The sequence below is a fragment of the Pan paniscus genome, chromosome 14, assembly GCF_029289425.2.
Source record: "Pan paniscus chromosome 14, NHGRI_mPanPan1-v2.0_pri, whole genome shotgun sequence".
Lineage (NCBI taxonomy): Eukaryota > Metazoa > Chordata > Mammalia > Primates > Hominidae > Pan > Pan paniscus.
The window spans coordinates 20,244,271-20,257,787 of NC_073263.2; the positions used below are offsets into that span (position 1 = coordinate 20,244,271).

At 38.4% G+C, this 13,517-nt stretch overlaps 1 protein-coding gene across 28 annotated transcripts in view; it reads left to right on the forward strand.

The window, feature by feature from the left end:
• IFT88 (intraflagellar transport 88) overlaps positions 1 to 13,517 on the forward strand; it is a 124,648-nt gene that overhangs the window by 48,018 nt on the left and 63,113 nt on the right. For all 28 annotated transcript variants that reach the window (XM_034936405.2, XM_003833018.5, XM_024925288.4 and 25 more), the window contains 2 exons: positions 779 to 865; positions 10,769 to 10,868. In XM_034936405.2, the coding sequence (XP_034792296.1) occupies positions 779 to 865; positions 10,769 to 10,868 (187 nt within the window). The remainder of the gene's footprint in view (positions 1 to 778; positions 866 to 10,768; positions 10,869 to 13,517) is intronic.

Genomic DNA, 13,517 nt, shown 5'->3' on the forward strand with positions numbered 1-13,517 from the left:
CCATGTTAGCCAGGATGGTCTCGATCTCCTGACCTTGTGATCCACCTGCCTTGGCCTCCCAAAGTGCTGGGATTACAGGCATGAGCCACTGTGCCCGTCCTGGAAAGATTATTTCTATATTAATACAGCATAGTATAAAGAACAAGTTATAGAATAGTATATACATTTTGAGTCCATTTTAAAAACCACTACTTATATATAAATTCAAGAAGAAATGACTAAGAGAACTTTTACCCACCACTGTAAATTGGTATATCCACTTTGAAAAGCACTTGGAAATTTTCCAGTAACCTTGACGATAACACATTTTATATATGTACGTACATGTACATATACATATACACACACGGATACAGATACACATATATACACACAAAAACAACAAATAGTAATTCAGTTTTACTCTTTACCACACACAATTTCTTCAGTGGTAATTTCACCCTTTACTTTCGTGTCTGCAGTGTAGGCTATGTAAGTTCCACTGCAGGGCCTTGTGTTTCTCCAGTATCTCTTCAGTTTGTCAGAAGGCATCATAAAGCAGAAAAAGAAAAGAAATGAACACCGTTGACCCGGCAGGCAATCATGGCTTGCTAATTACGTTTCCTAGTCATGGTTTTAAACCTGAATCATAAATAGATTTCTATGGTACCTGTCCATTGTTTAGTAGGCTTTTGTGGTATGTTAGTTTTGATAGATAATGTTTACACTTAAATTTTAGGAAATCCAAACTATTTTATACTGTATCTCTAAATACAACTTTTTGGTTTATTTGATACAGGAAAGCCATGGCAGAAAAATATATTATGACATCTGCAAAACTCATTGCTCCTGTAATTGAAACATCTTTTGCTGCAGGTTATGATTGGTAAGAGAGAAAGTCTATAATACTGCATAGATGTGGTTTTTTTCATAATTTATACTTTTAAATTTAAATTAATATTGTCATTAGAAAAGTGGATATGAATGTTGATTCATATTTATCAAGCAGATAATATATGTTCAGATTAATATAGGCTATTGTAAAAGTTCTTAATAAGATACTTATTACTCATGTTATTTTGTAAATAAAGTAGTTATATAACACATTTCAGTCAACAATGGACCACATATATGACAGTGGTCTGGTAAGATAGGAAGCTGAAAAATTCCTATCACTAGTGACGTTGTAGCTGTCTCGAAATTGTAGCACGATGCATTATTCACTTGTTTGTGGTGATGCTGATATAAACAAACCTATGCTGCCAGTTGTATAAAAGTGTACAGTAATATCCTAGGCCTTCACATTCACTCAGAGTTTATTTTGTGACTCATCCAAAGCAACTTCCAGTCCTGGAAGCTCCATTCATGGTAAGCACCCTGCACAGGCATGACATTTTAAAAATCTTTTATACCATATTTTAATTGTACCTTTTCTATGTTTAGATAGATTTAGATATACAAATACTTACCATTGTGTTATATTTTCTTGTAGTATTCAATACAGTAACATGCTGTAGAGGTTTGTAGACTAGGAGCATTAGGCTATACCATATAGCCTAGGTGTGTTGCAGACCATGCCATATAGGTTTGTGTAAGTACACCCTATGATATTTGCACAATGATGAAATTGCCTAATGACATAATTCTCAGAACATATCCCCATCATCAAGCGATGCCTTACTGTACAGTAAATACATAAACCAGTAACATAATTGTTTATTATCAAGTATTATGTACTGTACATAATTGTATGTGCTGTGCTTTCATAAGACTGACACAGTGCAGTAGGTTTGTTTACACCAACATCACCACAAACACATGAGGTGTGATACAGCATTACAGCACCTAGGATGTCACTTGGCAATAGGAATTTTTTAGCACCATTATCTTATGGGACCACTGTTGTCTATGTGGTTGGTCCTGGACCAAAACTTTTTTTTGGTTGTTTTTTTGTTGTTGTTGTTGTTTTGAGACAGAGTCTTGTTCTGCCTCCCAGGCTGGAGTGCAGTGGCGCAATCTCGGCTCACTGCAAGCTCCACCTCCTGGGTTCTCGCCTTTCTCCTGCCTCAGCCTCCCAAGTAGCTGGGACTACAGGCGCCTGCCACCAAGCCCAGCTAATTTTTTTTTCAGTTTATGTAAAAATTTATTTGACCAAAATGTAGAAAAAGTGATACTATTACATATGATACAGTTGCAAGAATCTAAAGAAAAGTGTGTATTTTATTCCATTGCACAATTTGCTAGTGTGTTTCCTGGGTAGTGTGGTGCTGAATAAGTAGGAGTGGGTTGGTGGGGTGGGGTGGGTAAGGGATTCAGATAAGCCAGAAGCAGGGTGATTTTTAGTCGGAATTGTAAACTTTAGTTGGCCCCCACATGCTGCTGGGGAATGTGGAATGTTCCATCTCTGAGATGCTAACTGAGAAAAGAGAAGTCAAACAAAGCCGATACGTGCAGCCCTGTCTATAGAATCCTTCATTATCCAGTTTAATCAGGAGTTTCTTGGTCTTTTATTAACTTGGTCCCAAAGAAGGAATTCAAGTCCTACATAAGTAAATCTTCAATTTGCTATTCCCTGAAGGATGGAAATGAAGTTGGGCCAATTTTTAATCTCTGTTGCCAGAGAGGCCCTTTCTGCTAATACATAAAAACTCTTTTGCTCAATTTAGTAGTGACTTGTAGTCTTTTGGATATGGCTGACCTGAATTGGACTGAACTCCACCATATTCCTGCTGAGTGGGTCATTACTGGAATGAGACTTCAGAGAATGCAGACTGGAATGCTCTTCAGAGAACAACTTTATTTTTATTTTATTTTTTCTTGAGATTGAGTCTCACTCTGTCAACCAGGCTGGAGCGCAGTAGTGTGATCTCGGCTCACTGCAATCTCCACTTCCTGGGTTCAAGTGATCCTCCTGCCTCAGCCTCCTGAGTAGCTGAGACTACAGGCAGGCGTCACCATAATTTTTGTATTTTTAGTAGAGACAGGGTTTCGCCGTGTTGGCTGGGCTGGTCTCGAACTCCTGACCTCAAGTGATCTGTCCTGGCCTCCCAAAGTGTTGGGATTCCAGGCGAAAGCCACCGTGAAGCCCGGCTAATTTTTTTGTATTTTTAGTAGAGACGGGGTTTCACCATGTTAGCCAGGATGGTCTCAATCTCCTGACCTCGTGATCCACTCGCCTTGGCCTCCCAAAGTGCTGGGATTATGGTCGTGAGCCACTGCGCCTGGCCGGATCAAAACTTTTTTATGTAGCACATGATCGTTGTTCACTGGAATTGCCCTGGTTACTTGTTAAAAGTGCGGATAATCTGGCTCCCCACATCTTTCTCTGTAGATCTGAGTCAGGGTTCTGAGGTCTGGAGTGAGTATTTACATTTGTGTCAAGCCTCCCCAAGTGATTCTGATACCTACTATAACTCTTTACCAGTGGTATGACTGCATATTAAAATCAGGGGATTTTAAATAGTCCCAACACACAGGCTGCGTGGTAGACTAGTTGAATCAGAATTTCTGGGTGTTGGGACAGAGGGATCAGTATTTATAAAGCCGCCTAGGGGGTTCTGTGATACAAATCCCACATACAACTCTATACTATGCAAATAGTTCTTGAATGCCACTGACTGAGGAGCTCATTAAAAGTAGAGATTCAATTGGTCTTAAATGGGATCGAACATCTATATTTTTTTAATGCTCTCCAGGTAGTTGTCATGTGTAATGGAAATTACGCATAATTCAACTGTTCTACTGAAAAACAGAAGAGAAAACTTAGTTCTGCAATTATTTGCAATTTTTACTATGAATTCTTCTGGCATTCTTACTATATTTCTGTTAACTTCTTTGTATATGATTAAATTATTTTTTTTTCCCTTTTTTTTTTTGAGATGGAGTCTCACTCTTGTCACCCAGGCTGGAGTGCAGTGGTGCAATCTCGGCTCACTACAAGCTCCGCCTCCCGAGTCCACGCGATTCTCCTGCCTCAGCCTCCTAAGTAGCTGGGACTACAGGCGCACATTGCCACGCCCGGCCAATTTTTTGTATTTTTAGTTGAGATGGGGTTTCACCGTGTTAGCCAGGATGGTCTCGATCTCCTGACCTCGTGATCCACCTGCCTTGGCCTCCCAAAGTGCTGGGAGATTAAATTATTTTTAACCTTTTTTCTGGAATTGTTTATATTTGTGAAATATAAACATACAAAAAATTATCCGAAATGGTAACTCAGCTCAATGATACATCACAAAACAAACAAACATTTAGCCATTGCATACCCTAATAAATAAAATTTAAAGAATAGAACATTGTTAGCACATTACAAAATGCCAATCCTAATCACTGGCTACCCAGCTCTGAAGAGTGACTGATGTCCCTGAAGAGTGACTTTGATGATAATAACTTCCTTGCTTTTCTTCATTCTTTAACCATCTAAGCAGGCATCCATAATTTAGTTTTGCCAGGTTTTAAAAGCATTATATAAATGGAATCATACCGTACATATTCTTTTGCATATGACTTCTTTTACTCTGTTTTTGTAAGTGTTGTCCATGTCCTCGCATGTAGCTGTGGTTTGTTCATTTTCATTGCTATCTAGTAGTTCATGGTATTAATATGTAAAAATGTATCCATTTCAATGTGACTGGGTGTTGTGATTTGCAGTTTGAACCTGTTGTAAATGCTCCTATCAATATTATGGTACAGTTGTGCACATCTCTTGGTGGGTGGTGCCGATATTTCTGTTAGATACATACCTATGAGTGAAATGGCTTGATCCTGTGGTGTGTCTATGTTCAGCTTTAATAGATACCGCTAAACAGTTTTCCAAAGTTCCTGTACTTGTTTACACCCCCACCAACAGTGCATGAAAATTCGAATAGCTTACAAATACTTGGTGTATTTTGTATTTTTTCATTTTAGCCAGCCATACTGTGGCCTCTCATTGTAGTTTTAATTTGCATTTCACTCTCAGCAGATTTTATATGTTTATTTACCATATGAATATTATTTTTTGAGAAGTACCCGTTCAAGACTTTTGCCCTTGTTTCTATTTCTTTGGTTAGTTCTTTTTGTGTCCTTTTAAGGCAACTTTTGCATACCCCAACTTCATGAAAATATTTTCCTATGTTTTCTTCTAGAGGTTTTACCTTTCACATTTAGATACAGGATCTATATGGAATTGATTTTTGTGCGTAGTGTGAAGTAAGGTCAAGATTTTTTTTTCTTTTCTCTCTCTTTTCTTTTCTGTAGTAGGGCTATCCAGTTAACCCAGCATGATTTATGGAAAATAGTTTACTTTTTCCACTGCACTGTAATGTCACCTTTGACATATACCAAGTGACTATATATTGGTCTGTTTGTAGAATCTTTATTCAATCCCTTTGGTCCATTTATCTACTCTTGTCGTCAAACCACATTGCCTACATTTCTATAGTTTATAGTAACACTTGATATCTGGTAGTGCTATGATCTGAATACTTGTGTTCCCCCAAAATTCATATGTTGAAACCTAACCCCCAAGGTGGTAGTATTAGGAGGTCGTCCTTTTCAAGGTGATTAGGACATAAAGGTAAGACACTTTATTTTTATTTTTGTTTTTTGAGACGGAGTCTTACTCTGTCGCCAGGCTGGAGTGCAGTGGCGCGATCTCGGCTCACTGCAACCTCCACCTCCCGGGTTCAAGCAATTTCCCTGCCTCAGCCTCCTGAGTAGCTGGGACTACAGGCGCCTGCCACCACGCCTGGCTAATTTTTTGTGGTTTAGTAGAGATGGGGTTTCACCATGTTAGCCAGGATGGTCTCGATCTCCTGACCTCGTGATCTGCCTGGCTCGGCCTCCCAAAGTGCTGGGATGATAGACGTGAGTCACCACATCCAGCTGGTAGGACACTTTTTGAATGGAATTAGTGCCCTTATAAAAAGAGACTCTGGAGAGCTAGCTAGCCCCTACTATTATGTGAGGACACAGCAAAAAGACAGCATTCTATGAAGCAGGAAGTGGTCACTCATCAGACAGCCAGCCTGCTGGCGCCTTGTTCTTGGACTTCTCAGTCTTCGTAACTGTGAAAAATAAATGTCTTTGTTTAGGCTACCTAGCTTATGGTTTGGTGTTTTTTTTGTTGTGTTTTTTTTGACAGAGTCTTGCTCTGTCACCCAGGCTGGAGTGCAGTGGCGCAATCTCGGCTCACCGCAACCTCCACCTCCCTAGTTTCAAGAAATTCTCGTACCTCAGCCTCCCAAGTATCTGGGACTAAAGGCACACACCACCACACCTAGCAAAGTTTTGTATTTTTAGTAGAGACAGGATTTAGCCATACTGGCCAGCCTGGTCTCAAACTTCTGGCCTCAAGTGATCTGCCCACCTCAGCCTCCCAAACTACTGGGATTACAGGCGTGAGCCACCATGCCCGGCCGAGTTTATGGTATTTCATTATAGCAGCCTGCACAAACTAGAGCAGGCAGTATAAGTCCTCCAGTTTTGTTGTTGAGGATTACCTTGAGTATTCTTGGTCCTTGTCATTTCCACATAGATTTTAAAACCAACTTGTCAATTTTCCCAAAACCTGCTGAGATTTAAAAAAAAAAAAAAAAAAGACTTTTTTTAAAAAGTAAAAAATCCAAAGACTTTTTTTTTTAGAGCAGTTTTAGTTTCTTAGCATAATTGAACAGAATGTACAGAGTTTCCATATATTTTCCCCACTTCCTACCCAGAGCCTCCCTCACCAATATGCCATCCCAGTATGGTACATTTGTTACAATCAATGAACCAATATTCACATAGTATTACCATGTGAAGTCCATAGTTTATGTTAGGATTCTTTGTGTTTTAATTCTGGGGGTTTTGACAAATGCATGATGTCCTGTACCCACCATTGTAGTATTGTATAGAATAGCTTCACTGCCCTAAAAATCTCCTGTGTTGTACCTATTCATCCCTCCCTCTCCCAAACCCTTAGCAACCACTGATCTTTTTACTGTCTCCATAGTTTTGGCTTTTCCAGAATATCACAGGGTTGGAATCATATAGTATGTTGGCTTTGCTGATTGGCTTCTTTCATTTAGTGGTATCTCTTGAGTATCCCTTATCCACAATGCTTGGGACCAGAAGTGTTTTGGATTTTGAGGTTTCTTGGATTTTTGAATATTTCTGTTTACCAATTGAGCATCCCAAATCCAGAGTCTGTAATCCTCCAATGAGCATTTTCTTTGAGCGTCATATTATGTCTGTGCTCAAAAAGTTTCAGATTCTGTTGTATGGATGTTTATTCATTCACCTATTGAAAGACATCTTGGTGGCTTCCACATTTTGGCAATTTTGAATAAAGCTGTTATAAACATCCATTGTGTAGGTTTTTGTGTGAACATACAGTTTCCCCTCTTTGGATAAATACCAAGGAGCGTGATTATTGGAAATTACAGTAAGTATATATTTGGTTTTGTGAGAAACTGCCAAACTCTTTCAAAGTTGCTGTACCATTTTGCATTCCCATTAGCAATAGATGAGAATTTCTGGGGTGCCACATCCTCACCAACATTTGGTAATGTCAGTGTTTCAATTTTGGCCTTTCTAATAAGCGTATGGTGGCGTCCCATTGTTGTTTTAATTTGCAATTCCCTAATGACATATGATGTCGAGCATCTTTTCATGTACTTATTAGCTATTTGTATACCTTATTTGGAGAAGTGTTTGTTCAGGTCCTTTAACATTTTTGAATTGGGTGGTTTGGTTTTTGTTTTGGAGTTTTAGGAGTTTTCTATACATTGTGGATATTAATCCGTTATCAGATGCATGATTTGCAAATATTTTCTCCCATTCTATGGATTACCTTTTTACTCTGTTGATATTTCTTTGAGGCAAAAACTTCTTAAATTTTCATGAGGTCCACTTTGTCTATTTTTTCTTTTGTTTCCTGTGACTTTGGTGTCACATCCAATAAATTGTCAAATCTAATGTCATGAAGCTTTTGCTTTGTGTTTTCTTCTAACAGTTTTTTTAGTTTTAGATTTTACAGGGAGGTCTTTGATTCATTTTGAGTTAATTTTTGTACATAGTGTTAGGTAAGGATGCAACTTCATTACTTATGCATAGTTTTCCTGGCATTGTTTGTTAAAGACTGTCCTTTTCTCATTGAATAGCGTTGGCATCCTTGTCAAAAAGCATTTGACTGTATATGTGGTGGTTTGTTTTCGGGCTCACTACTCTATGCTATTGGTCTACATGTCTGTCTTCCTGCCAGTACCACACAGTTTTGATTACTGTAGCTTTGCAATTACTTTGAAATCAGAAAATGTGAGTCCTTCAGCTTTGCTTTTCTTTTTCAAGATTGTTTTGGCTATTTGGAGTCCCTTGAAATTGCATATGAATTTCAGGATGGATTTTTCTGTATCTGGAAAAATAAGCCATGGACATTTTGGTAGAGATTGCACTGAATTCATAGATTGCTTTGAGTAGTATTGGTATCTTAAATGTAGTAAGTCTTCTGGTCCATAAACATGGGACATGTTTCCATTTATTTATGTTTTTGTTTTGTTTTGTTTTGAGATGGAGTTTTGCTCTGTCGCCCAGGCTGGAGTGAAGTGTCGTGATCTCGGCTCACTGCAAGCTCCGCCTCCCGGGTTCACGCCATTCTCCTGCCTCAGCCTCCCAAGTAGCTGGGACTACGGGCACCCACCACCACGCCCAGCTAATTTTTTTTTTGTATTTTTAGTAGAGATGGGGTTTCACTGTGTTAGCCAGGATGGTCTCAATCTCCTGACCTCGTGATCCTCCCACCTCAGCCTCCCAAAGTGCTGGGATTACAGGCGTGAGCCACCACACCCAGCCTCCATTTATTTATGTTTTAAAAAATTTCTCTCGGCAATGTTTTATAGTGTTCCATGTTCAAGTCTTTAACCTCCTTGGTTATCCTTATTCCTAAGTATTTTATTGTTTTTGGCGCTGTTGTCAATGAAATTGTACTCTTAATATCCTTTCCAAGTTGTTTGTTTTTAGTGTATAGATAAATGGAAGTGAATTTTGTGTGTTGATTTTGTATCCTGCTACATTGCTTAATTTCCAGCAAGTTGGGCATTTTTTATTATCTTTTCCTTTTTTGATTTCTAGTTTAATTTTATTGTGGTAGAAGATATTCATTGAATAATTTCAACTCTGAAATTTGTTGCAGCTTGGTACGTAATCCAAATGGACTTGAAAAGAACATGTATTCTGCTGTTGTTGGGGATAACATCCTGTGTATGTCATGTCAAATTTCTTAATGTTTTGTTCAGACCTCTTTTTTTTTCTTACATTTACCAGTTTGTTATAATAAAGGATTTTGCAAAGGATAGTGATGCAGGGATGCATAAGGTGAACTATGAGAGAAGGGGCATGGAGCTTCCATTTCCTCCCTGGGCGCCACCCTCTAGGAACCTACACGTGTTCAGCTATCCGGAAGCTCCCTGAACCCTGTCCTCTTGGGTAAAAGGAAGGCTCGTGACTTCAGCATTCCTTCCACCAGGGTTTTGGGTGATGCTCTCATGTGAGGGCCACAAACAGAAAGGCAGGGGAAGGTCAGAGCCCTGCACTTGAGGCCTAACATCCCCATTATACCAGAAGACTCTAATAAAGGCTATGGGAATTATGAGCAGGAACCATGGATGAAAACCTATATATATATCATAACACCACAGGCCACCCCCTGATTTTCAACCATGGATCCTTTATATAAATTCTCTCTCTCTCTCACACACACACACACACACACACATTAATAATTAGTTCAGTCCATCATACTGTGTGAATGTCTTCCAGGAGGAGGCCACTCAGTTTTGCAGGTTTCCTTACACTTGCTCAGGCTGGAGTGCAGTGATATAAAATGATATATATTTATGGTATACAAAATGATGTTTTGATACATGTACACATTGTGGAATTGCTAAATCCTATGCATTACCACACATACTTGTTATTTTTTGTAGTGAAAACACTTAAAATCTACTCTTAGCAAATTTTAAGTATATAATATATTATTAACCATAATTCCCTTGATGTACAATAGATCTCTTCAACTTATTCCTTCGTCTAACTGAAATGTTGTGTTCTTTGACCAATGTCTTCCCAGTCCCACCACCCCCTATCTCTTCTGTTATTGAAGTAAGAGTCGTGACCCACTAAATTGATTTCAATAACTCAGTATGAAAAATGCTAGTCTTGATGCAGTGGGTTTGGTATCAACAAGAATTGGGTTCAAATTCTTAGTTGACACTCATTTTCTACCTTTGTGATCTCAGATCTTCCATTTTCCTATCTATAAAATAAAAATAATCCTTTTAGGGTTGTGAGGGTTAAACGTATTAATGCTTGTAGAGCAATTAGCACTGCCCCTGTTATAGAGTAAACAGCAAATATTTTGTGCTTTTATAAAGAGATCTATTTAAGTTTGGACACAAAAAATTAAATATATTCTACAAGTTCTGTAGAATTTTTCTCACCACGAGAGCATTTAATATGGAAAAATATGTGGAAACTGTCATCTGTTACAAATTGTTATAATAGTTAATTCAAAAATGAGAATGTAGATATCAGTCCAATTTTTACTTAAAATGATTAGACATTAAAATAGGCTAATGATAAATTGGATAAGAAAAGTAATTTAGAACTGAAGACTTCAGTAACTGAAAACCTGTGTTGGAGCAAATCGAGTGCTTACCTTTACAGAGTACTAGGGACCCTTTAAAAAATCTTTGAAAAGCCACATTTAAGAAAACCAACAGCATCAATATACTAAAACAAAATCAAGTAAGCTTTTTTATGCTTTCCCTTATAGGTGCGTGGAAGTGGTGAAAGCTTCTCAATATGTAGAGCTAGCCAATGATCTGGAAATAAACAAAGCAGTTACATACTTGAGACAAAAAGACTATAACCAAGTAAGTTTAAAAAAAAATTTTAGTTGGAATTCCATATCTTAATTGGTCAAAGCATTAAAAACACGTAAACTCCTTTCTAGAATAATGTTATCTGTAATTATTCTGAAGTTGAATAATATTTTTATTTCTATTTTATGTTAATTTTCATTAAAATAGTTTTAAACTTTTATTAATTTTTGCCTGTTTGTCGTTTTTTTTTTTGAGATGGAGTCTCGCTCTTTTGCCTAGGCTAGAGTGCAGTGGCGTGATCTACACTCACTGCAAGCTCCGCCTCCCGGGTTCACGCCATTCTTCTGCCTCAGCCTCCCGAGTAGCTGGGACTATAAGCACCTGCCACCATGCCTGGATAATTTTTTGTATTTTTAATACAGATGGGGTTTCACCGTGTTAGCCAGGATGGTCTCGATCTCCTGACCTTGTGATCCGCCCGCCTCGGCCTCCCAAAGTGCTGGGATTACAGGTGTGAGCCACCGCGCCCAGCTGTTGTTTCTTAAAATGTAAATACTTTCTTTGTATAGCATGGTTGCTAAATTATAAACCATATTCTATTCCGGAGATTAACTTTCCTCTAGAGGTTTTCAAAGTGTTCCCCAAAGCATAAAGTTTTTAGGAACACTGATTGTGCTAGGGAGCATGGGAAGCCAGGAGTCTGCCATCCTCACCAGAGCAGCTTCCTTGTAGTCTGTTTTATGTGTTTGGTTTCCTCATTGACACTGCATTGGGATTGGAAGGGTCTCATGGCTGTATGGGGTTTTAGAACCCTGCAGATCTCTCACTGGCACTGCTGCTCCCTTGCTAGCTTGGGTGGGGGGTAGAGTGGGTGCTCCCCCTTCAGCAGTCTCTCAATTAGGACAGAGCTGACACACAATCAGGAGGCTTAGACAGGTGTAAGAAAGAGGGATAACCAAAGAGAGTAAACAGAATGACTTGATGTCCTAGTCTGTAACACCAGTGGTTAGTGTCATTATATGTCAGCAACTAGAAAACTCAGCTCTTCCCAGTTAGATCCAGAGAGCAAGGACCAGAGAAAGCTATAGCATCTTTCCCACATCCTCTCCCAAGCCTATGCTTTCAGTTTATCTTCCTATTTAGAGAGCTTTTTGCTCTGGGAGACAACAGAAAGGACTAACAAAGGAAGTGGGGAGAACACTATCTACTAAAGAATATGAGAGTAGAAAAAAGCAACCCCAGTGTTCACGAAATAAATACATATAATTAATGTAGTACCATGGGGTGGTTCCATTGCATATGTTAATTTACTGTGCTTAATTTTTTGAGCATTTACAAAACATTTGAAAAAGACTTTTCAAAGTATCTATCCTGTCATTTAATCATCACATCCTTGGTCATGAAAAATGCCACCAATGACTCTCCAACATTGTTGTAATGCTTTTTACATGGAAGTGACGTGAATCAAATTGGTTTTTATTATCTTGCTAAAGTGCTATATGGACAAGAAAAATTTTGTGTGTGACATGTACTGTTATGGATGACAAAATGGAGAAAACCATGTCTGCTAGTTTTCCTTTGACATTTTATTTTTAAATGATCTTTTTAGAAAGGGTTAAGAGGCCGGGCGTGGTGGCTCACACCTGTAATCTCAGCACTTTGGGAGGCCGAGGCAGGTGGATCACCTGAGGTCAAGAGTTTTGAGACCAGCCTAACCAATATGGTGAAACCCTGTCTTTACTAAAAATACAAAAATTAGCCGGGCGTGGTGGCATGCGCCTAGGTCCCAGCTACTCGGGAGGCTGATACAGGAGAATTGCTTGAACCCAGGAGGCAGAAGTTGCAGTGAGCTGAGATCCCACCACTGCACTCTGGCCTGAGTGACAGAGCGAGACTTCATCTCAAAAAAAAAAAAAAAAAAGGTTAAGAATGCATTGCCATGGCTCATGTTTTAAAACTATGTTCATTAAGCAATAAACACTCTAATTTTTTAATGTTAAAACCTGTTGAACCCAGATCTTACTATCTGTGCTTTCCTAGCTCTTCTTGTTCAAAATATCTTCTGTTCCATTTGCATTTTCAAGTTTTTAATATCAATTGGTTTACTGATTTTTTAAAAATGCCATTTCTGCTTTCTTTTCATCATTGCTGCTTTCACTCTTTCTTTTGTTTGTATATTGTAAGTATTATGAGGTAGGTATAATACAATCTTAGTTTGAAGGAAATATTATTAAGTGAAAAAGGATTGGGTTGACGTATCTCATAATAATCATTTGATGGCAACTACTTTATTTACAATTCAAAGTGAAAAAGAAAAATTTATGCCTTCTGTGAGGATATAGTTCTGGAGTTAGCTCTAAATACTTTTTTTTTTTTTTCCCAAGAAAAAGATGCTGAAATCACAGAGTATGGGTCTTTTTGATAATGATGGTGTTTGTAGCCACTTTTGTAATAGAAAAAATAGACTCTGCCAAAAAGCCCAAAGTGGATGAAGTGAAGCCATTGGCCTGGAGGCTCAGCGGAATGCTGAAGCCAGGAGCTAGATGGCATCAGCTGGGAAAGGAGACCAAGACAGACATAGATCCCTTTTCCTCATTGTTTTCAGGGAAACAAACAAACAAGCTAACATTGTTTATTTTTATTTTTTGTTTTGCCATTTAGAATGAAATTTAATTTTGACTGAACTTTTTATCAGTTCCA